This window comes from Cheilinus undulatus, linkage group 9 (assembly GCF_018320785.1).
Source record: "Cheilinus undulatus linkage group 9, ASM1832078v1, whole genome shotgun sequence".
Classification (NCBI taxonomy): domain Eukaryota; kingdom Metazoa; phylum Chordata; class Actinopteri; order Labriformes; family Labridae; genus Cheilinus; species Cheilinus undulatus.
In genome coordinates this window covers 2,002,138-2,023,499 of record NC_054873.1, presented here as the reverse complement: position 1 = coordinate 2,023,499, position 21,362 = coordinate 2,002,138, and the positions used below count along the sequence as shown (strand labels likewise).

Below are 21,362 nucleotides of genomic sequence, written 5' to 3'. Positions count from 1 at the left end.
AGTTCCCTCCTTTCAGCGTCTCGATGTGCAGCGGCACCAATCACCGGCTCTTTCTGTGACAACAGAGCTGCAGCTGTGGTGTAAATTATTAGCTGTTATTCTCAAATACTCCATGAATAATTCAGATCGTCAGGAGAATGGTGTGAGAAGCATCTGGATCCAGAGACGTGTCCTTATAAGTGCAGACACTTTCCGTACTTTACAGTCCAAGTATGCCTCATCTGGAGAATCTGCATTTAAATTACTGGGATTCAGGACCCAGCTTAGAGGATTTCAGGCCCTAAAAGGTGAGCCAAAACACTGAGTGAGGCTGCTGCCTTGCAGTTTAAACCCTAGCTTGTGTTGCTCACAGGCGTAGTGTTGGCGGCCGTATATGTTGACAGTCAATGCAACTGTCTACTAGAAGTTTAGTCGGTTCTTTAGATCAGTGGTTCTCAAATGGTGTGGCAAGGCACACTAATGTTCCTTCAGGCAAGTCTAGGTGTGCCATGGGAATTTGTGCAATACATTATTACTACAGCTTTATGGCAAGAACTGTAACCAGGCCTGCCCACAGATCTGGACCCCTGAAAACCCCCAGAGAATGGGACCTCCCCAGTTGTGGTTTATGTGTATGTCAGTGTATGTGTGTTGGATCAGTAGCATTGGTGCTAGCATCCTGGCTAACATCATTAAGAGCGGAAAGGCATGGCGAGCTATTTTGGGGTTATAATTGGTGTTGAAATTATTAATGAATGCTATTTTTAACCAAGTTGACCAATTTTTCTTCCTATGTTTGCCACTTCTTTTGACAGCTTAAACCATTTTGCTGGTGTTTTTTTTTTTTGTTTTTTGTTTTACTTTTTCCACTTCTTTTTACTACTTTTGGCCCATTTTTGCCACTTTTTTGGAAGTTTTCACCACATTTGGCCCCATTTTACCTTTTGCCACTTTTGCTTTTGTTTGGCTATTTTTTCCATCACTTTTAACGACTTTTTACCACCTTTTAGCAACTTTAACCCTTTTTTTCCACTTTCCTGACACTTGGGATCCATCTTGCCACTTTTTTGACACTTAAACTCATTTATGCCACCCTTTTGCCTTCGTTTGCCCACTTTTTTTGTCTAATTTTGCCCCTTTTTTTTATCACTTTAGCCCATTTTTACCTCCTTGTTGCAACATTTAAATCTTTTAGGCCACTTGTAACCCATTTTGACACTATTTTGACACTTTCAACAAGTTTTTGCCCATTTCAACCCATTGTTTGGCCACTTTTTTATTTTTTACAAATTTTTGCCAATTTCTGACTTTGTTTTGCACTTATCACACAATTCTGCTGTCTTCTATGATCCTCCAGTAGGCTGGGCCTCAGAAAGCTCTCCCCTTTATCCCTCTTATAGACCGTCTTGACTGTATTATTTAAAAAATCTATTTTGAACTGATTTAAATATGGTGTGCCTTGTGTAAAAAAGTTTGAAAACCACTGCTTTAGATGATCTTTAGATGATCGTCTGTGCAGGAGCTTGTGACTAAATAAAACTTTACTGCGCTGCAGAGACGATGCATGCACAACTCTGAGGACAAGTAGACGCACCTCGGCCCAGCGCTGGTTTAAAAACTGGATTATTATAACTTAAATGCTCCTTTTCCACTGAACCAGTCCCATGGCTGGTTTAGAGCCAGTGCTTAATCTAGAACCAGTACTCTGTTTTTCCAAAGAACTGGGTCCAGGGTGGCACCAATTCATTGGTGGTCCAGGGGTAAGATCTGGTTCACGTCAGGGCCCAGGTGCTCATGTTTGTGGACAACATCTGAGTACATAAAACCCTGAAAAGAACCGTTGATTGACTTAGACAAGCAGACATTCATTCAATGATAACATGGATGTTAAAGCAAAGCTGTCTCCTTTCTGTGTGGCCCTTGGACTAAGTTCAACTCCAATACCCAAAAAAGTTGGGGCGCTGTGTAAAATGTAAAAAAAAAAAAAAACGTCAATGATGGCCAAATCTCATAAACCCAAATTTTATTCACAATAGAACACAAACAACATATCGAGTACTGAAACGGGGACATTTTACCAATCCATTAAAAAAATCAGCTCATTTTAAATTGGATGGCAGCAACACATCTCAATAAAGCAGGGACGGGAAATCAAAAGGCTGGAAAAGTAAGTGGTACCAATGAAAAACAGCTGGAGGAGCATGTTGCTACTAATTGGGCTAACTGGAAACAGGTCGGTCACATGACTGGGACATCCCATCGTCCCATCATCTACAGTTCATCTTTTCCTCTGTCCACTTCTCTCCTTCCCAGCAGCTGCAGCTTTAACCCATGCATTCATCACATCCAGACTAGATGACTGCAGGAGCATCCTCTAAAGCAGGGGTTCTCAACTTTTTCAGCCCAGGACCCCAAAAATAAAGGTGCCAGAGACCGGGGACCCCTACTGAACCTGAAGGTGGTTGAACACAGACATGAACACTCAAGAATAGTGCAGACAAGGCCGCCCATTAGGGGAGAGCTTTCTGGGGCCCAGCCAAACTGGGGGCCTGCAAAATCATGGTCCATTGTAAAGCTAAGCTGTGGTATATGCGTATCAAAGAAACAAACATCTTTTTAATTCATTCGTGTAGTAGGTAGTCCTCTTAAAAATTTAAATCCCCTTGATAAAAACAGAATTTAAATATGTTAAGATTTGTTAAAAATAGCTAAAATGGGTTAATAATGACAAAAATAGTGGAAAAAGTGGTGAAATTGAATTTTAAAACCAGCAGAACTGGGTTACAAATGCCTAAAATTAGATAAAAGTGGCAAAAATAACCAAAAGATGGGTTAAAGTGGCAAAAACAGACATATTAAGTGGAAAAGGAGACTTTAAAATTTGGCTGAAATGGCATTAAAATGCCATAAATAGATGGAAATTTGGTGAAATGGGATGAAAAATGGATAAACTGGCACAAAAGGGTTAGCTGAGGCAGAAATTGGAAGAATGAGTTAAACTGGCAAAAAATTGGCATATCAAATTGTAAAATGTGGTGTAAAAAGTGGCAGAGAGGGGTTAATAGTGGGAATAATGGGTTAACAATGCCAACAATAGTCAGAAAGTGGCAACAATCGGTTTAGAAGTGGCAAAAACAGTCAGAAAAAAAGTTGTGGAAAGGGTTTAAAATTTGACAAAAAGGTTTTTTGAGTGGCAAAAATGTGCCAAAATTGGTGGGAAAAAGTGATGATAACAGGTTAAAATTTGGCAAAATTGGTGGAAGGCAACTGTGTAATTTAAAAAGAAAAATCTTAGTTTCTTTTAAGGCATTTGGGGACCCCCTCTTAGTGTCTTGCAACCCCTAATGGGGTCCCGACCCCAAGGTTGAGAACCATTGCTCTAGGAAACTGTAGGATAGAAGCCAGTTCAGTCTTTAAATGCATGTTCAGGCTCCCGAGTGCATTGGACCCACTCGTTTCTCCAGCTTCGTGCATGTGCTGCTGTTTTCTCTCCTGTCTCTTCATCATTCCTCCATTGTGTCTAAATCTGCCGTCCAGATCCTGAATGTGGCTGCTGATCAGAATGATGGGATAACAGAGCCAGCAATAGGTAGAGAGTGGCAAGATTTGGTTAAGAAATGGCAAAAAAAAAAAAAAAAAAAAAAAAGGAAGAAGAAAAAGAAAAAGAAAAAGTGGTGGAAAGGGTTTAAAAATTGGAAAAAACAAAGGGTTTAAATTGTCAAGTATGTGTTAAAATTTGGAAAAATTGGTGTAAAGTAGCAACAGAGTAATTTATAAAAGCATTCTTAGTTTTTATAGTCACCTGGAGACCCTACCTCAGTAGCTGTTTTTACACCGAGATTCCACAATAAAGGTGAAAAGGAATCCCAGTAACGAGTAATTCACACAAAGGTGTAACAGAGCCGTGCACGCCCGAGCTTACACACACACCCTGGCGTCCCGTAATCAGAAGGCAGCCACTGCTCGAGCTGCTTTCAATGAAACTCAAAACTCTGGATTTCTCAGTTCCAAGCTTTGAATTTTCTAAATGAAACACGGGAAAATAAGATGAACATTCATTTTGATCAATTAGATCCAATAGACTTTTTTCCCTCCATGTTTCTGAGTTGGAGGTCCGACTTTAAGCAGTGTCTCAGCGCATGTATTTACGTCAGAGGTCAGAAACTTCAGAGTACCGAGCTCACCTGAACACATCATGGAACTTCAGACACTGCTGTGAGCAGAGATGTGTCTGCTCTCTCCTCTCCTGTACAGAGTGTGATCAGCTCTCACCTCGCAGTCTCTCCAGTTAATCCACATTATTCTTTGTTTTATCCCGCTGTTGTTTTCTCAGATGAAACGCTGCTCGATTAAACTGCGCTGGTTTTTAAATCTCCCGTTTATGGAGACAGCGGCGTACACTCGCCGTTGCGGAATGCTGTGACATCCTTTCACACTCGTTGCAGAAAAGTCTGTTACGGCTCAGGTACTACCTCTCGATCCAGATCGACCCCCCATTGCGGAATGGTCACTTTCATACAGAACGGCGCTGTGGAACGAAGGCGTAACAGACACGGAAAAGAGAGGCAGTGTGAAAGTAGCTAGTGTCTCATGACCCCCAATGGAGTCCCTTCCCCAATGGTGGGACGAAGACTTTGAGCTCCACATGTGGAAACATCCTTCATGTGGGACAGCAGAGTCCCACTGAGTCTTTCATTCCTGAGGAGGCAGCCCTGTAATCCTGAGTCAGACTGGTTCTGAATGAAGTCTTAACCATCCGTCATCGACTAATAAAGCCTGATAATGGCCGTTCAGAGAGCCGCACACCCTCTGCTGTTTCACCAGCCCATTACTTCTCCCTCATTGTGAACCTTTACAGACCCGTCTGTCTAATCCGTCTAAACCCTCTCTGTGTGGAGGGCCATGACTCATCCTCTTTACAGCCACTAATGGACTCCAGATCTGGATTATCATGCTGCTTGTCTTTCTTTGGTCTGACTGACTTGTTCATTGTTCTGGTTCAACAAAGGATCAAAATTCACACTAAATCTCTGCACCTCCGCTCTTCCTCTGCAGCTTTGTTCCACTGATCCATCAGAAATCTTTATTATTTCACTTTGAAACCATGGATGATGATTTCAGACTCTGAGGATGAATCCTAATCACACCGGGATCCTCTGAACCTCTCCTAGTGCCTGTATGAGGCTGATAATTAAGGTTTTCAGGAGAAGTGTTTTTTAGTTTGTGTTTTATTTAGGTTAGATGTATATTGAGACTGCAGCTCCTGCTGTCACAGAGCAATGTCTGCCTAAAAGTCTGCAGGAACGCATCACTGGTCCAACTGGTTCAGTTTTTTGAAGCACAAAATGCCATGCAGAAGTGTTGAATTGCATCGCTACTGCTGATTTCTGATCTAACGCCTTTCAGTCCCTGGGTTTGTTTTCAACCAAAAAGGAGCGTGGCCAATTTAGGGAGGGGAGGGTGATGTTGGACTGCTCTGACCAATCACGACAGAGAAAAAGATCTCTCTGTCATCATTTGTCCAGTCTTATGGCTGATCTAATGTCTGTTTTAGATAAATTGTTCCTTTATTTTTGTATTTTCACTCATCCTGGCCTCCTGGATAAAAGAGCTTCTTAATATTTAAACCAGAAGTTCTTCCTCTGTGCAGCAGACGTGTCTGAAACACTCGGCCTGTCCCTCATTCAGCAGATAAAGAGGTCCTCTGGTCTCTCCTGGAGCTGGAGCGTATTCTCTCTTATCTGTGCTGCTGATGTTATCTGAAGATGGCCGTTTAATGAGCTGATAACTGAATCCACACTACTATCTGTCTGCAGGAAGGAAGCAGGGATTTGCATGATTTGCGTGATGTGGACGCTGCAGTGACGATGGTGACATTTGAACCCTGCTGGAGTATGAAGGGGATTTTCTTTAAAGTGCACCCACACCTCCATTCAGTTCCTCTATTCTGCTCTGATAGCTTCTTCTTCTTATCTGTTGATAAGAAAGCAGCAGGCTGAACCATCCTGCAGAAATGTCACGTCCGCGACCTTTCCCACCCCGATGTGCGTGAGATTCCCCCGCCAGCCGTGACATTCAGTGCAAGGAAGCAATCACCTGCTGTAAAGATCTGAGGCTCCTCCACCTGCAGCTCCTTTATTCAGCTGAAGCCCAACATCTGCAGCTGCTGCTGGCTCCAAACCTCTGCATTGTCCTCCTCACCTCTGGTACATTCATGCATCATTAAACAGAATCATTTTCTTTCCAAGCCAGCTTTTAATTCAACTTTAGTCTGACAGATAGCATTTTTATATGGAAATTATATGTGAAAACATTTCTATATCTCCTTACAACAATGCTATCTCCTCTTCTACCTGCTCCAGTTAACATGTCTTTAAAATAGTCAGAGCTTTTTATATTTCCTTACATTTTCTATTCAAAAATCCCCTTTATCTATCTTCCTATCCAGGGTCGCCAGGGTCGCCACCCACCGAAACAGTTAGTTGACTGGTCACCACCCACTTAACCAATTAGTCAACTGCCCTCTGTCCGCCTAGCCAATTAGTTGACTGGCCCATGCTCGCTGGAACGATTACTCGACTGGGATCCACCCACCGGGACGATTAAATTGACTGTCACCACCCACTTAACCAATTAGTCAAGTGCCCTCCGTTCACCTAGCCGATTAGTCAACTGGCCTCTGCCCACTGAAAACGATTAGTCTACTGATCGCAGCCCGCTGGAACAATTAATCAGCCATTCACCACCCACTGAGATGATTAGTCGACTAGGCTCCACCCACTGGAACGATTAGTTGACTGGCCTCTGCCCACTGAAAACGATTAGTTGACTGCGGCCTGCTAAAGCGATTAGTCGGCTGTCCACAGCCCATCCCATTTCTCTCAGAGGTGTAGCAGGTAAATCATCGTTATTCACACCAGGGTTTTTAACTATTTCCCTTTAAATGTTTGACATCTTTGTGTGCTTACCCGCCACATACAGCAGGAATCCTTCCATCGTTTTTGTCAGTCTGGCGCTTTGTGAACAGCATGAGAACACAGCAGGAGGTAGTTACTGATATTAAATGGTGTTAATGACTGTAAGATAAAGTCGTAGAATCAGGAGGGTGGAGTTTTTTATCAGATTTACAGAGACAGTGATGCTGAGGGAACTCAGACTGATGTTAATCTGGACATTTTTAGCCCCATTATTTTCTCTTTAATCAATCAAAACTTTAAAGCCTCTTTGATTTAAACATCTAGAGCTTAAACATGAAGGAGGGCATTAACATATAAAAGACACAAGAAATGAAGAATTAACAAAAATCCAAGCTTTATCCATTTTACATGAAAAATGCAATCAATTAAAAATCAGACTCAAAGATCTAAAAGGGGCTGCAGGCTCCAGCCAACCAGAACTAAGAAGGAAGATGAGCTGTAGGACCGCCCCTCCTCTCTGACGGCAGAGCAGACTCAGGTGTGCTGCAGGTGAAGGGGGGGTTACAAAGACAGAGAGAAGTTGGTGGTTGATTGGTCTAAAGGCCGGCTCAGACCACACGAATTCAGCCAGATTTAAGCCCAACTGCGACGTCGCAGCTCATCACCAAAACTCGGGCCTGATTTTGAGAGTCAGGAACGACAAACGGTTTTGTAGTGTGACATAATTAATGATGCGTCCAAGACGCCCCACGACCACGATTCAACAAGACTAGCATGTCAGAATTTTTCGTACGTCGTTGTCTAGTTTGACACCCTGACCTGACATTGACGACGTGAATCCTGACATCTGACAGCAGGAGAACATTTGCTCATTATCTTTGCATCATCATTTACTAGATTTACCATCTTTATCCCCTTTTATTCCCTAAAACTAATGTGTACGTTTTATTTGTTTTTATTTACATTATCACATGCATACCTTAAGTTCTGTCTAACAGAGAGCCAGTCCTTATTGTCCTCCTCTTGCTAAATCCATACTTATTATCCATAATCCAATCCACAGTTGTTCCTTATTTTACTTTTTATGAACAAAAGACTGCCACAATCACATGGAGCGCTTCTGTTGCAGAGTGATTGACACTCTTTGGCCCGCCCCTCGACAACCTGTGAACTTGCACTCAGTTGCAGAGACAGCGGAGACAGTGGTGACGTAGGCATTTGCTGAGCAGTCCGGACTACTCTTGTAATGTGGCCAGGCTGTCGGCCAAGACAGGACAAGATTTTGGTCACATAGTCTGACACGGTGCCATCGTGAACGACCAAAAAAACTGTGTAGTCTGAGCCGGCCTTTACTCAGTGATACTCCACATGTTGCTCTTTTATGTCTTAAGTTGAAACATTATTCTCATTTTTGCCGCTTCTTTTTGACACTTTTATCCTGCTTTTTGCAAGTTTTTGCCCTTTTTCCCCCATTTAAGCTGCCTTTTGCAATTAACTCCACCTATTTCCCATTTTGCCACGCTGTGATACACTTTGCCCATTTTACCACCTTTTTATCTGATTTTTGCCCATTTTAGTCACTTTTCACTCTTTTCCTGCCACTGTTTTGCCACTTTTTGACCATTTTTGCCACCTGTAATGCATTTTTTTTTTTTGCCAATTTCTCCCCTTTTTTGCCACTTTACCCCCCAGTGTTTGCCATTTTTTGTCCATTTTTGACACTTTTATCCTGCTTTTTGCAATTTTTTTGCCCCTTTTTGCCACTTCTCACCCATTAAGCTGCCTTTTGCAGTTACATTCCACTTAATTCCCATTTCCACCTGCTTTCTGATTTTTGCCCATTTTAGTCACTGTTCACTCATTTTTCTCCATGTTTTTTGACAATTTACCCCCAGTTTTTTCCCTTTATTGCCCCTTTTTGCAACTTCTCACCCATTTAAGCTGCCATTTGCAATTAAAAGCCACTTTTTACCCATTTTTCCACCTTTTCTCAGATTTGTATCCATTTTCCCACCCTTTTTTTAAAGATTTTTACCCATTTTCCTGCCTTTTCAGATTTTCACCCATTTTCCCACCTTTTTTTCAGATTTTCACCCATTTTCCCACCTTTTTTTCAGATTTTTGCCCATTTTTCCCACTTTTTTTTTCAGCTTGTTGCCAGTGTTTGACATTTTTTTGCCAGCTTTAACTTATTTTTTGGTCACTTCACACACATTTTTGCCACATTCTGCCCCTTTTCACCACCTTTCTCCCAGTGTTTGCTGCTTTTTGACCACTTTGCCACCTTTCACTTATTTTAATTGCCACTTTTCACCACTTAGATTGTGGCTCTTGCAGATGTATTTTTCAACAGTTTGGCTCTTTGGTTGAGTGACACTGGCCTAACTCCTCCCCTCCTGCATGGTGGCGTATTTAAAAAAGCCTAATCTGCTTCATCTGTGTAAATCTTGAGTGCAGTTTCTTCACCGTTAAGTCATTTCTCGCCGTCAGACCGCCGCCGCCTTCACTGATGGGTAACACACCGCTCCTAATTGCAGCCCTTCGAGCGTCTGCTGGTAATCGCTTTGACGGGTTGTAAAGCCAAAGCAGAAATCTTCACGCATCACCGTTTGGCGATGTAAACAGCAGCAGGGTTGTTTCACTGTGGCACGGAGCATACTGAGGGAATTATGGGTAATTAGCAGTCAGATAGAGCCTCACTGATGGCAGCAGCTGCAGATTGCTGTCATCAGCGGGGGCGAGTTGGACTGAAACTAGGAGCATCAGGATTAAAGTTGGACCCCGGGAAAAACCGTCAGACGCCAGGAGAAGGAGCAGAGCCGGCGGCCTGATGTCACCTCGCCAGCCTCTGCTCCTCGATACGGATCTTTTTCTGGAATAAAAGCCTAACGACTAAAATTATCATGAAACAGCCTTGACTGTCAGCACCGAAGGGATGTCAGTTAGACTTAAATACAGCAGACAGAAATAATAAGAATGGATCTAATTTGATTTGTTTTCAATAATTTATCTTTGATTCTCAGACTCAGGAGCGTTCCTGCCTGGAAGTGTCACATAAAAGTACTGATTTAGAGAGAAATTTCCCCTTTTGTGACTGAGAACAGATTAAAAATGATGCCTGACTGACAGAGCTGCTTCTTTTGGTCCCTCTGTTTTAACGTCTTTGGATGACTTGAGATTGCAGCACACATTCAGACATGTTTGACAGTAATTGTTCAAGGCTGTAGAGGCTCTGAAAACAAAGGGCGTAAGACAATAATCCTTCTGACACACGTAAGGATTATTTGGAAAAATATTAGTTTGAAAGGAGCCTGGACTCAGGACGCCCCTGATCTCAGCTAAAGCTGGGGTGAACACCATCTAATGTGCAGTGTTTAAAATGGTCACCCGGTAAACCAGGTTCCACCTCTGACCTCTTCTTTGCTGATGATGCTGTGATCCTTGCAGAGACTGCAGAGGGAGCATTGGGAATTCACATCTCCTGCACCAAAACCAAGCTCCAGGTATTTGGGTGTGCCTTGGATGCTGCAGCTGAATCTGTCTTTGTGAAGTTGGAGAGCAGTTCACCGACCTTAGGAGTGCAATCCAACGATCCGCTGACCAACCCCAGACTTGAGTTGTAGTTGGGGAGAATCCCATTGGCTGTCCAGATGCCAGGGAGGCCAGGTGTGTTGTTGAGGGTGCAGCCTGGAGGAAACCTTGAGAAATGAGGCATGGGCCAGGTGCAGGTCTGGAGGATCAGGAGGCCAGAGCAGGACAGGACCAAGGCCCCTGAAAGCCCAGAGAACGGGCTGTCTCCAGTTGTGACTTATTGATGATATTGATGCGTGTGTGTTGGATCAGTAGCGTTGGTGCTAGCATGCTTGCTAACAGTTTCTTCATTCTTGAGCTGAAAAGAGAGTCAGACTATTTGGTATAAAATTTAATTTAAAACTCATTTCCCCATGTTTTTTTTTTTTTTGCCACTTTAACCAATGTTTATGCCACTTAGTCCATTTTTGTTGCTTTTTGAAACCCTTTACCCATTTCTTACACTTCTAACCCTTACACCGATCTTGAACATTTAAACCTTAAACCATTTTTCTTCTTTTTTTTTAAACTTATAACCTGTTTCTTCCTCTTTCAACTCATTTTTGCACATAAAACCATTTTCCCCATGGATTAACACATTCTTGCCACTTTTGTCCCAATTTCGCCTTTTATTTATGTTTTTTTTACACTTTTAAACGTATTTTTTCAGACATTATTCATCGATTCTAGACACTTTTTGGACAGTTTAATCACATTTTTATCTTTTTTACTGTTTAACCCATTTTCGCCACTATTTGCCTCTTTTTTTTTTTTTTTTTTTAATCTTTTTTCACCACTTATGGCCACTATTATTTTGCCAAACTCTATCCGTTTCAATACCACTTATCCTGTTGGGGATCACAGGGGGCTGGAGCCTATCCCAGCTGTCATTGGTTAGAGGCAGGGTACACCCTGGACTGGTGGCCAGTCAATCACAGGGCTGACATATAGAGACAGACACCCACTCACACCTACAGGCAATTTAGAGTCATCAATTAACCTAACGAGCATGTTTTTGGTGGGGGGAGGAAGCCGGAGTACCTGGAGAGAACCACGTTTTAATTCATTTTCATGACTTTTTCTGCCACTATTCATCTGTTTTTGCCATTTGACTGACTTTTACCACTTTCAGACACTGTTTTAGCCAATTTTTTCCACTTTTAACGTCAGGGTTTGAGCTGGTTTAAGTAGTTCCCTTGTTTACAAATCCTCTTCTGGTGTTTATACTGTGATCTAACTCTCCTGTCGTTTCAGACCCAGCTACCCCTCCCATCACCATTTAGATTGCCCTCAGCTGTTCGTCCCTACCACACACCTGTTTCCCCTTACCTGATTATCTCCTGGCTCTCTCAGCCAGTTCACTCTCACAGATCTCAGCCAGATCATCTCTGTGTGTTTCCCCTTTAGCATTCTAACATTTCTTAGCCAGCTGTTGTCACCAGTTCTCTGACCTTAGACCATAATTTGGATACCCTTTTAGACGGACCCTTTATGATTTAGTTTGGTGTTCGCATATTTTTGCCAGCATTAAAGAGACTGAACCTGCTCTGAGTTGTGCGCTTGGGTTTATCCACCTCTCAACTGACTTTTAACCCATTATTGACACTTAAACACTTTTTATGCCCCCATAGCCCATTTATTATTCTTTTTTTGGCACTTTTTGGAAATTTTGATCATTCCTGCAAATTTTTGCCACTTTCTACCCATTACTACCATCTTTTAGCCACTGTTACCCCATTTTTTTCCCACTTTTAACCCTTATGCTCAGGGAGGGTAGCCACACGGCTCCATAATATAACTGGCAAAAATACAAGATTTTCAGCTCCTCACTCACTCGTACATGTTGTAGAGATGCTCAGAGATTAATATATCTCTACGACTCTAACCAACCTCCTCTGAATGTGTGTCAATGGACCTGCTGTGTTTTACAGAAGAAGAGTGAGAAGCCGTGTTGATTCTTGAGACTCACCAAAAGGGGCCTTGTGTGATCGGAAGAAAAACCGTCCTGTAATGAAACTGCATCCTCAACAATCCAACAAGACATGGACACATTTTAAAACCTGAGAGTGTGTGAGGTTACTCCAACGGTTCTAGTGACAAAGTCCAACCAGAGGCTAAGATATGGTTTTAGAAAACCTTTTTATTTTATTTCAAGCTCAGACAAAAATGTATCAAATCACTCAAACATCCAGATTGATAATGAAGTTGTTAGACTGAACAGATTACATGTAAAAGTAAATTCATCTACAGGAAAAACGGATTATATGATTTATTTAATTATTACATGGGTGAAAAATGATGTAAAATCAATTCAAAAGCAGCAGCAAACATATCGGCTCAAAAATAGAAAATGATGAAATGGAAAAACTCTCATGAGTTGAAACCACAGAGGACAGTCTCTGGGGTCAATTTTGTACTTCACCTCAGACCATAGATTTGTTTTTTGTTTTTTTTTTTGGTTTCTTTTTTTGTTTTGTTTTTTTTTGATCAGCTGATTCTGCCATCAGCGACTAAAACACCTGCCAGGATCACACAGACTTGTACGTCTGTGGACCAGAAACCTTCTTGTTTTTGGGTGGTGCCTGTTGGCTTCTATTTAACCCTCATTAGGAGAGGGCTTTCCTTTCCACCAAGAGTAGCTACAATCCTTAACTGGTTTTAACACTCGCCAATACCAGTTATCGCCGACCCCCCACAGGAAGTCTGGAAGCTGAGGCACATATTCACGCCAATCGAGCCAACAGGTTTGAGTCTGCAAGAGACCGATGATGGGCAAACTGAGGGTCCCTGTATTTTATTAATAATCAACAGTTCTTTGACTTAAGGAGAAATTCCCTCTGTTAACACGCTGTGGTCCAACCTCTTTTAAAGAAAACTAACCTTGACCCCTCTGCTTTTAAACATTTTTAATCAATTTTAAAACTTCCATTTGGATCCAGAGTTCTAGAAAAGGTGGTTTTAACACAGATTTAACCTCTTATGTCTAATCACAACCTCTATGAGAAATTCCAGTCTGGTTATAGAGCTGGTCACAGCGCTGAGACGGCCCTCCTCAAGGTGACCAATGATTTGTTTTAGCTGCAGATAGAAGGGAGGGGAACATCTGAAGTCTCTGAGATCTCAGTGCAGCCTTTGATACTGTTGTTCCTGCTGTTTTGGTTGAACCTCTTAGAAACCCAGGGACCACAGATGAAAATTGGCTTTATAGCTAACTCTGGCTTGACAGTTTTGTTTTGCATGGCCCCTGTCAAATAAACTAATAAACTAAACTGGGTGGCCATCAGCGACACTACACTGATCTGGTTTTATCTCATCTTTTAGAGTGAACCTCTGTGGCCACCATAAGTCATCACTCCTCTACCTCTACTATTACCTGTGGTGTACCACAGAGTTCAGTTTTAGGCCCAAGTCAATTTTTTATCTTTATGTTGCCCCTTGGCCAAATCATTCAGAGCTCTGCAATGGAGGGAGTATTTCATCCTCATGTTATCATCTCATTTCAAGGTTCCAACACTGAAAGGGTTAACTGTAAAGCAGCCAGCTGTTTACATCAGCACACCCCTCAGATCTTTCTTTGTTTTCATCTTAAGTTCAGCGCTGTGCAGAGCCATGGATCCACCTCAAAAAGAGAGGCAATCAGGACTGAGCTGGCTGCAGCTCCCTTTCCTCGCACTGAGTCAATCACATCCCGAGCTTTGTCTGCTCTGACTTTGGTGTGGAAGGACTGCATCTCTTCATCCTGTATAACACCGTGCTGCAGGAGTCTGTCTATGAGCTGGTTCAGATCAGGACCTGAAACTCTTTTGATGAACTCCGTCCTAACTGAAAGAAGCCTTGCATCTGCAGAGACCCTGTCCTCTGCTGGAACCCTGTCCCCTATAGGGATTCTGTCCTCTTCTGGAACGATATTTGGCAGAGTTTCCCATCTTGAACCTGGAAAGAAAAAACCTTTGTGTCACACTTGATTTCTTAATTATTACAGAATTTTATCACTTAATAAATAAAATGACATCTTTTCTCACATCAGGTAATCTTTGTTCACTTGAAACCACTTGGGAAAAGATTTGATCCATAGTTGATGCTGATTTGTGAACCACATTCTGTGATAAATGATACATGGTGTACATTACACTGGTATTCTGTGCATCTGAATTGCTTACAACACACGACCATTGTGCACTAGTTGTGTGTTCACACTATATGGTCTGCTGGTCGTGCCTGACCTGAGTGCTCACACTGTACAAGTGAAGTTGGGACAGACTGTGATGGAAATCTGTAATTTCCTTTTAAAACTTCAAAGTGAGGGTGAAGCGTTTCCATTCAAATCCTATCTCCTCTCTCTCTCTATCCATCCCACACAAAAACACAGCATCACCTCTGTGTCAACTGCATCAGAAAGTTATTACTGCTTCCGTCATGATAATTTAGGACGTGTCCTGCCAGTTTACAAAGGAAAAAAATCCCCCGATGTTATTTATTCTGTAATGTGGGAGTGTCTGGAGTCCTACAAACAAAATATCAAAGGTGTCAGAAATCTGTCCTACCAGTCGGGTCAGATGGACCAGTCTGCTGGTCAGGCTGTGATCGGGTAGATGTAGGCCCTCATATTCCCCTGTACACAGCACGACAAATGACACCTGATCGGACTGAAAGTCAGCGCGACTTCAAAGTGATTCATGCATCTCAAAGTTCATGGCTTAATCAGACGAAAATCACCCAGTGTACACCAGGCTTTAACCCTCAGGCATCCCTTTAATTTACTACCCTTTAAAGCCATTAAGGACAAAAATGTCCACTTCCAAAAAACTGCTATAAAAACTCAACAGATTAATATTTTTTCTGCTTTTTTTTTTTGCATAAATCTCTTAAACAACTTCAGCTGTGCTCAAAACTACCAAACATTCAATCATTTTGTGGATTTTAACCCTTTAAATGCCAGTTGGATTACTTAAAGTCAACGTTATTTTTATGAATAAAAGTGAAAAAATGTGTTATCTTCCTTAAACCAAATGTTGGATGGCTGGGGCATTATTTCTAAATCCAGCTTGGATATGTCAATGATTACCCAAAATATTGACTTTGATGGATTATTAATCTTTTGCGTAGCATCTGATTTATAATTTACTACCCTATCATGCCACTTCTGGACAAAAACGTCCCATTGACTCCATTCAAACCACATTTTTTGATCTCATTGCCATTGCTTGATATTATCATGCATTCTATAAAGTTATGGTTTCATTTTTGAAAAAATTAGTCAAATTTGTCATTTTTACTGTTCATCACTAAAATCAGCCATTTCCCCATTATAGGCCTATGCATTTTAGCTGTCCTGAATGAATACAGCTCAAATTTGCCAGAGAAATTCATTTGTAAAGCATTTTAGAATTATAGTCAGTTCCTTAAATTAGCCTAAAATGGCTAAGCTATACAAAAACTGACACATAAATTCCTACGGACCAAAAATGCCCCATTGAAAACCATTGAAAAGGACATTTTTGATCCCACATTGATCTTAACATAAACTAATGAATTCCTTTATGTTTGATTCTAATTTTGAGTAAACGCTTTCAATTTTTATATTTGTTCAGATGGTGCTACTTTTCCCTTTCAGAGTATGCCGCAAAATTTCACACTTTTTACCACTGCAAAAGTGCCATGCTACTGGATTGATAAATGTGTGTTTCTACTGATGTTGGATCATGGTGTGTGTGTGAAAAAAAGTGTGTGTTTGTATATTTGAGTTTTTGTGATTTTGTTTGATTAAAAACAGTGGAGCTGTGTAAACATACTGGCCTTTAAAGGGTTAAAAATCGTCAAAATAAAATTATTATCTGTGTAAATGTATATATGTTTTCCAGGCTGAAGTAGTTTTAAAAGACTGATTGTTTAAAGTGGAAAAATATTGATACATAATAATTTTACAGCAGTTTTTGGGAAGCTGACATTTTTGTCCTGAGGGACAAATACGTAAGAATTTTAGATGAACTCTCAAGGGTTAAAAAAAGCCATAAAATCCTGACCTGAAACCCCCCTAAAGAGTTAAATATGACATCTACCTGTATTTCTGGGAGGACCTGTGTCTGTCTCGCTCAGGGCAGACTGGCCTGAAACAGAAAAATGCAACATTTGTAGAGTTATGGATGTTTTAATCAAATAGTCAGGTAGTTAGTGGATCAATAAGAGGGAACATTACCCTGTGTGTGGAGGACAGTAGCAGTGAGATGAACATCTCTAACAGTAGCTCCACTAATCTGAGGAGTGATGATGCTTCTATCCTGGGCGGTGTTTGTGCCACTTCCTGCTTCCCTCTGAGTGTCAGCTGATCGAGACCAGACAAAGTAGTTAGGAAGGATCAACAGCTTGCATTGTTAAAACACTTTGACTCTTAGAACACACTCCAGACGAAATATGTCAGTGTTAAAACCAAGCCGTGGATTGCTCCTCCTAGCTGTGTCTCTTCCTCAGGTAAAGGAGTTCAGGTATCTCAGGGTCAAGCCGCCTAGGTTGTGATGAGCGTTTACTGCATGCTTATATCTAAGAAATTCAAAGCCATTACTGTCATCATCAGTGGAGAAATCTAGTGGATTCCTCTCAAGTGTAACAGCCGTATGTATGTGAGCAGTGACGACTGTGTGGTTTGAAACTCATGGATCTATTCATGAACATAAAGGGAACACGCCTGTTTTAGAGGAGCTCTGTGGGGCCTGTTTACATGACTACAAAAATAGTAGCATTTTTAAAACCTCCTTAAACACCATTGTGGTGAAAACATGGGCTAAGACTTTTAAACTCTGTGGACGGACCGGCTCATGCTGGTTTGACTTGTTTCAACAAACAGGTTTAATCACATCAGCTGTGTTTCAGGTAGGAATCACACCTGAGCTGATAGAATTGTCATTGTCAATTGTCACATTACCTCTAAGACACACATCAAGTGTCAAGACTTCTCTCCTGTCTTGGTCCTGGATTGTCAGAGTCACTTTCTCTTGGTTTGTCGAGAGGACAACTTGAAATGTTGGGAAAAAATTTGGTCCATATTTGATACGGAATTGTGCATTCTGGAAATGTAAAAGCAAATTGTTATTTTTCAACTCCTTAAAGAAATCTTTAAGCTTGACTCTTAATGAGTTTGTTAACAATATGAGACCAAATTCTATCCATGGTAAAACTGTTTCTAACCATTAGAAGTGAATGAGATTATCCCACCTCTGGCTGTACTGTGAAGCCCTGAGGTTCACAGTGGACGCTGTAATTCTGACCAGAGCTCAGAGGACATATAGAAGCAGTCGGGATATAAACTGCCCCTCCCTCTCTCTGCTGTTTAGTGAGCTTCAGAGAAGAAAATAAACGTTTAAAAAAGTGTCAGAGTAAGTGTATTAATAAGGGGCGTGAGGTTCTTCCAAACCCCAATACAAAGGTTAGAATCTGATTTAGAGAAATCCGTTAAAATAGCAGATGGGACAGGAAGTTTTACCTTGTCGAAATCAATGTTTTCTGGCACCAGAAACACGTAGAGCATAGTCAGAGGTCGGAGGAACAGCAGGACTGCTCCGTCTATTGGCTGGGAATTTCCCAGAAACCTTTTAAAAGAATCCCAGACCAGGCCAAAGAGGGATAGGTGAGAGACGATCACAACCACATGAGTGTCTGTGATCTCCAACGGCTCCAAGAAGGTCATCCCATCATCAGTGATGTGGACAACAGACAAGCCTCCATCAACAAGCAGTCCTGGGACAGAACAGAGCGGTTTGATTAGAGTATGTTACCACTGAGAGTCAGAGTTTATCTCCTGATGTCAGCTCTTGAGAATCTACATGATCATCACTGTAGAATCTCCTGCTTATCTTTGTTCTCCAGCGCAGTGTCATTGTGTAGATACTGTACTCACTGTTTTATAAGGAACATACAGTTCAAGATGCTTTTTATTCAAACTGAACTTTGAGTTGAGAACATGAGAGATTACCTGATTGGAAAGCCAGTGGATTGATCTTGGTTGTAATAGTGTCAGTTGTAAATGTTACTGTGCTGGAATTTAACAATTATTTTAATTTTGTCTTTTACATGTTGGCTTTTTTTCCATTGGGACTTTTTAAAATTAATCCATGTGGATTTTTATTGTTTGTCTGAGTGGACCCCAGGGAGGGGAAAAACAAACAAACAAATTCCTTGTATGTGCACACAAACTTGACCAATAAAGCTGATTCTGATTCTGATTCTGACAAACAAACAAGCAAATGGATCTCAATGATGTAAATGTCCCTATAGAGCTCACAGTGCCACATATTTACCCCTCTCAAACATTATGCTCCCAGTATGATGGACTTATCGTGGTCAGTTCAGTCTCTAAGTAGTATTGGAGGTAGGGTCTTCAGTTATGAGGACCCTCTCCTTTGGATTCATCTACCCTTTAACATCTAGGAGGCAGAAACGCTCCCTACCTTTAAGAGAAGGTTTAAAACTTTCCTTGATTAGTGGGGATGCTGAGTCAGCATCCACAGTATTGAAATTTGTGTCGGCCATTTTGTTTATTATTATCATTATAATTCCGTGCCGGCTATCTCCTCCTTCAATACTTTTTTATACTGTTTATACTTTTTTAACTATTTTGCTTTTTCTAAAACTAAAAAAACATTATTTCAGATGAGCCAGCTCTTGAAATCCTCTAAAACTGTTTCAACTTCTAAGGCTTATAACTTCAGCTCACTGCCATAAACAGACTTCATTGTTGCTTTAAAACCTAGAAAAACTCCTCCGCTATTTAGGAATGATTCAAGTTATTGATATCTTTTATAGAATTCTTATAATCATTGATCAAACTTCATGAATATTTGAGCTCTCTCAGACGTTTACAATGGGGGTAAATGAAAAGCCTTAGAGTGATGATGTCACACTTAGAGCACAGAAGCTGTGTGAGATAGAGGCAGAACTTCACCAACAAACTGCTCTCCTGATAAATATTTGGTCCCATTTTTGCCCATTTTCATAATTCACAATTTTTTTTTTTTTTTACAATTTTTCTCCAAATTTTCACCCATTGAAGCTACCTTTTGTCATTGAATACCACTTTTTTCCTAGTTTTTGCCACATTTGGACCATTTCATATCACCTATAACTCATTTTTTGTCACTTTTTACCCATTTTTTTGCTACTTTCTGACCCCTTTTCCAGTTTTCCTCCCCATTCTCCCCCCCTTATCACCCAATTTTGTTTCTTTTTGACAATTTTTTGCCCCTTTAACTTACTTTTACGTACTTGAAGCTGTTTTTGCTTCACCTCTTAGATTGTGGCTCTTGCAAAGGTATTTTTCAACAATTTGGTTTAGAGTTAAGTAACACTGCTGTGAAAAATATATCCACCATCTTTAGCACAATCTCACTCAATTTCAGCCTTTAGACTCAAGAGGCTACTCTGTCAATAAGGCAGTGTTCAATTTTTTTGTTAACTAAACTCTATATTTTGAGCAATGATTTCACATTCTTCACAAATCAGGAATTGCACTCTTCAGCTTTTATGCTATTTTCAGCTATTTTTCCATTCCATTCCAGCTATTTACATGATATTTTAAGCTAGTTCTATGCTTTGTCAGCCATTAAATGCCATTTTCAGCTACTTTCAGGTGATTTTCAGCTTTTTTTAGGCTACTTTCAGCTATTCTTACGCTATTTTCAGCTTTTTTAGGCTATTTTCAGCAATTTTTATTCTTGTTAGCTACCGAATGCTATTTTCAGCTACTTTGAAGCTATTTTGTACTATTTTTATGCTATTTTCAGCTATTTTTGTGCTTTTGGCTATTTTCAAAAGTTCTTCCTCAGTTCAGCTCTCAGCATCCCCACGCAACTTCAGCTGAAATTGCAATTTTGATGTAGTGTTAAAGTTAGGGCTAGCTCAGACTTGGACCAGACCATGGTTGTGCTGCTTCAGGCTGAGACTGCTGGGGGTGGTATTCTTAAGCCCATCTCAGACTGGACATGTGACATACACATCTTGGCCGTGACATGGCTTTACTTTCAGTTAGTCTGCAGGTTAACAACATGTCACAGGAATGATAAACAGGGTACGAGGACACTTCTGGTTCCTGATTTTAGAGGTAAAACTCTGGTTTAGAATTTCTTTGGAGAAACTACAGAATGCTTTTATTTTGAAAAGCTCCCAGCACGGTTCCACTATATACTGACTTAAAATGAAGAATGAGAGGGCTTTGACAGGAGAGAGACTCGGCCAACAGATCACTGCAGGATAATTCAAACATGTTCATTGAACATGTTCAGTGACATATCATTAAAGACAGCCTTTACTCTACCTTCCTGTGATTCACAGTGTGGGAGGTGGAGCTGACACACAGCTTCTTCAGGACACCGGATGTCAAACAGCGGCCCTGCAGCTGTCTTGCCTGCTGATTGGAGGAGAGCCACATCCCATTCGACAGTCTTGTACTGAAGCTCCGCCTCCTTTGCCATAGCAAACACCAGCCTAGTGGAAGCACACTGGAACACACCCTGACCAGGACACCTGAACCTGTAACACCAACAGTCTGGATTTATTCAACCCTTTCACACAGACACATCAGACGGAGGAACTTCTGAATTCTTCAAATACACAAGTTCTTCAATTATATGTAACCACCTGCTGGTCACATGACCTAGGAACTTTCAAATCTACATTTGATTTCATTTCAGATCATATTTGTGTCACAGTAGCACTGAACTGCTGACAGTCTTATACAGGGCAGAGCTTTGCTTCAAACTCACCAAGTCATCAGTTAGAAAATTACTGATGTTTAACACACACAATTCCATTTAGAATGAAGAAATTAAAACCCCCTCTACATCTTCAGATACAGTCGTGTTATTATCAGATGATGAACAGTGGGTTCTGAAATTGATGAACCATCAA

General features: G+C 41.1%; 1 protein-coding gene across 8 annotated transcripts in view; it reads right to left on the bottom strand.

The window, feature by feature from the left end:
- Nucleotides 1–12,626: 12,626 nt before the first annotated feature.
- Nucleotides 12,627–21,362, bottom strand: part of LOC121515728 (NLR family CARD domain-containing protein 3-like) — a 35,923-nt gene continuing 27,187 nt past the window's right edge. For 3 of the 8 annotated variants that reach the window (XM_041796664.1, XM_041796663.1, XM_041796665.1), the window contains exons 11-17: nucleotides 20,770–20,984; nucleotides 17,944–18,197; nucleotides 17,676–17,798; nucleotides 17,386–17,527; nucleotides 16,663–16,788; nucleotides 16,526–16,573; nucleotides 12,627–14,399 (exon numbers count right to left, since the gene is read on the bottom strand). In XM_041796664.1, coding sequence (XP_041652598.1) covers nucleotides 14,047–14,399; nucleotides 16,526–16,573; nucleotides 16,663–16,788; nucleotides 17,386–17,527; nucleotides 17,676–17,798; nucleotides 17,944–18,197; nucleotides 20,770–20,984 — 1,261 coding nt within the window. In that variant the 3' untranslated portion in view covers nucleotides 12,627–14,046. Of the gene's footprint in view, nucleotides 14,400–14,488; nucleotides 14,567–15,010; nucleotides 15,079–16,525; nucleotides 16,574–16,662; nucleotides 16,789–17,385; nucleotides 17,528–17,648; nucleotides 17,799–17,943; nucleotides 18,198–20,769; nucleotides 20,985–21,362 lie in introns of those variants that run through there. The other 5 variants (XM_041796669.1, XM_041796670.1, XM_041796666.1 and 2 more) reach the window with 4 other exon arrangements.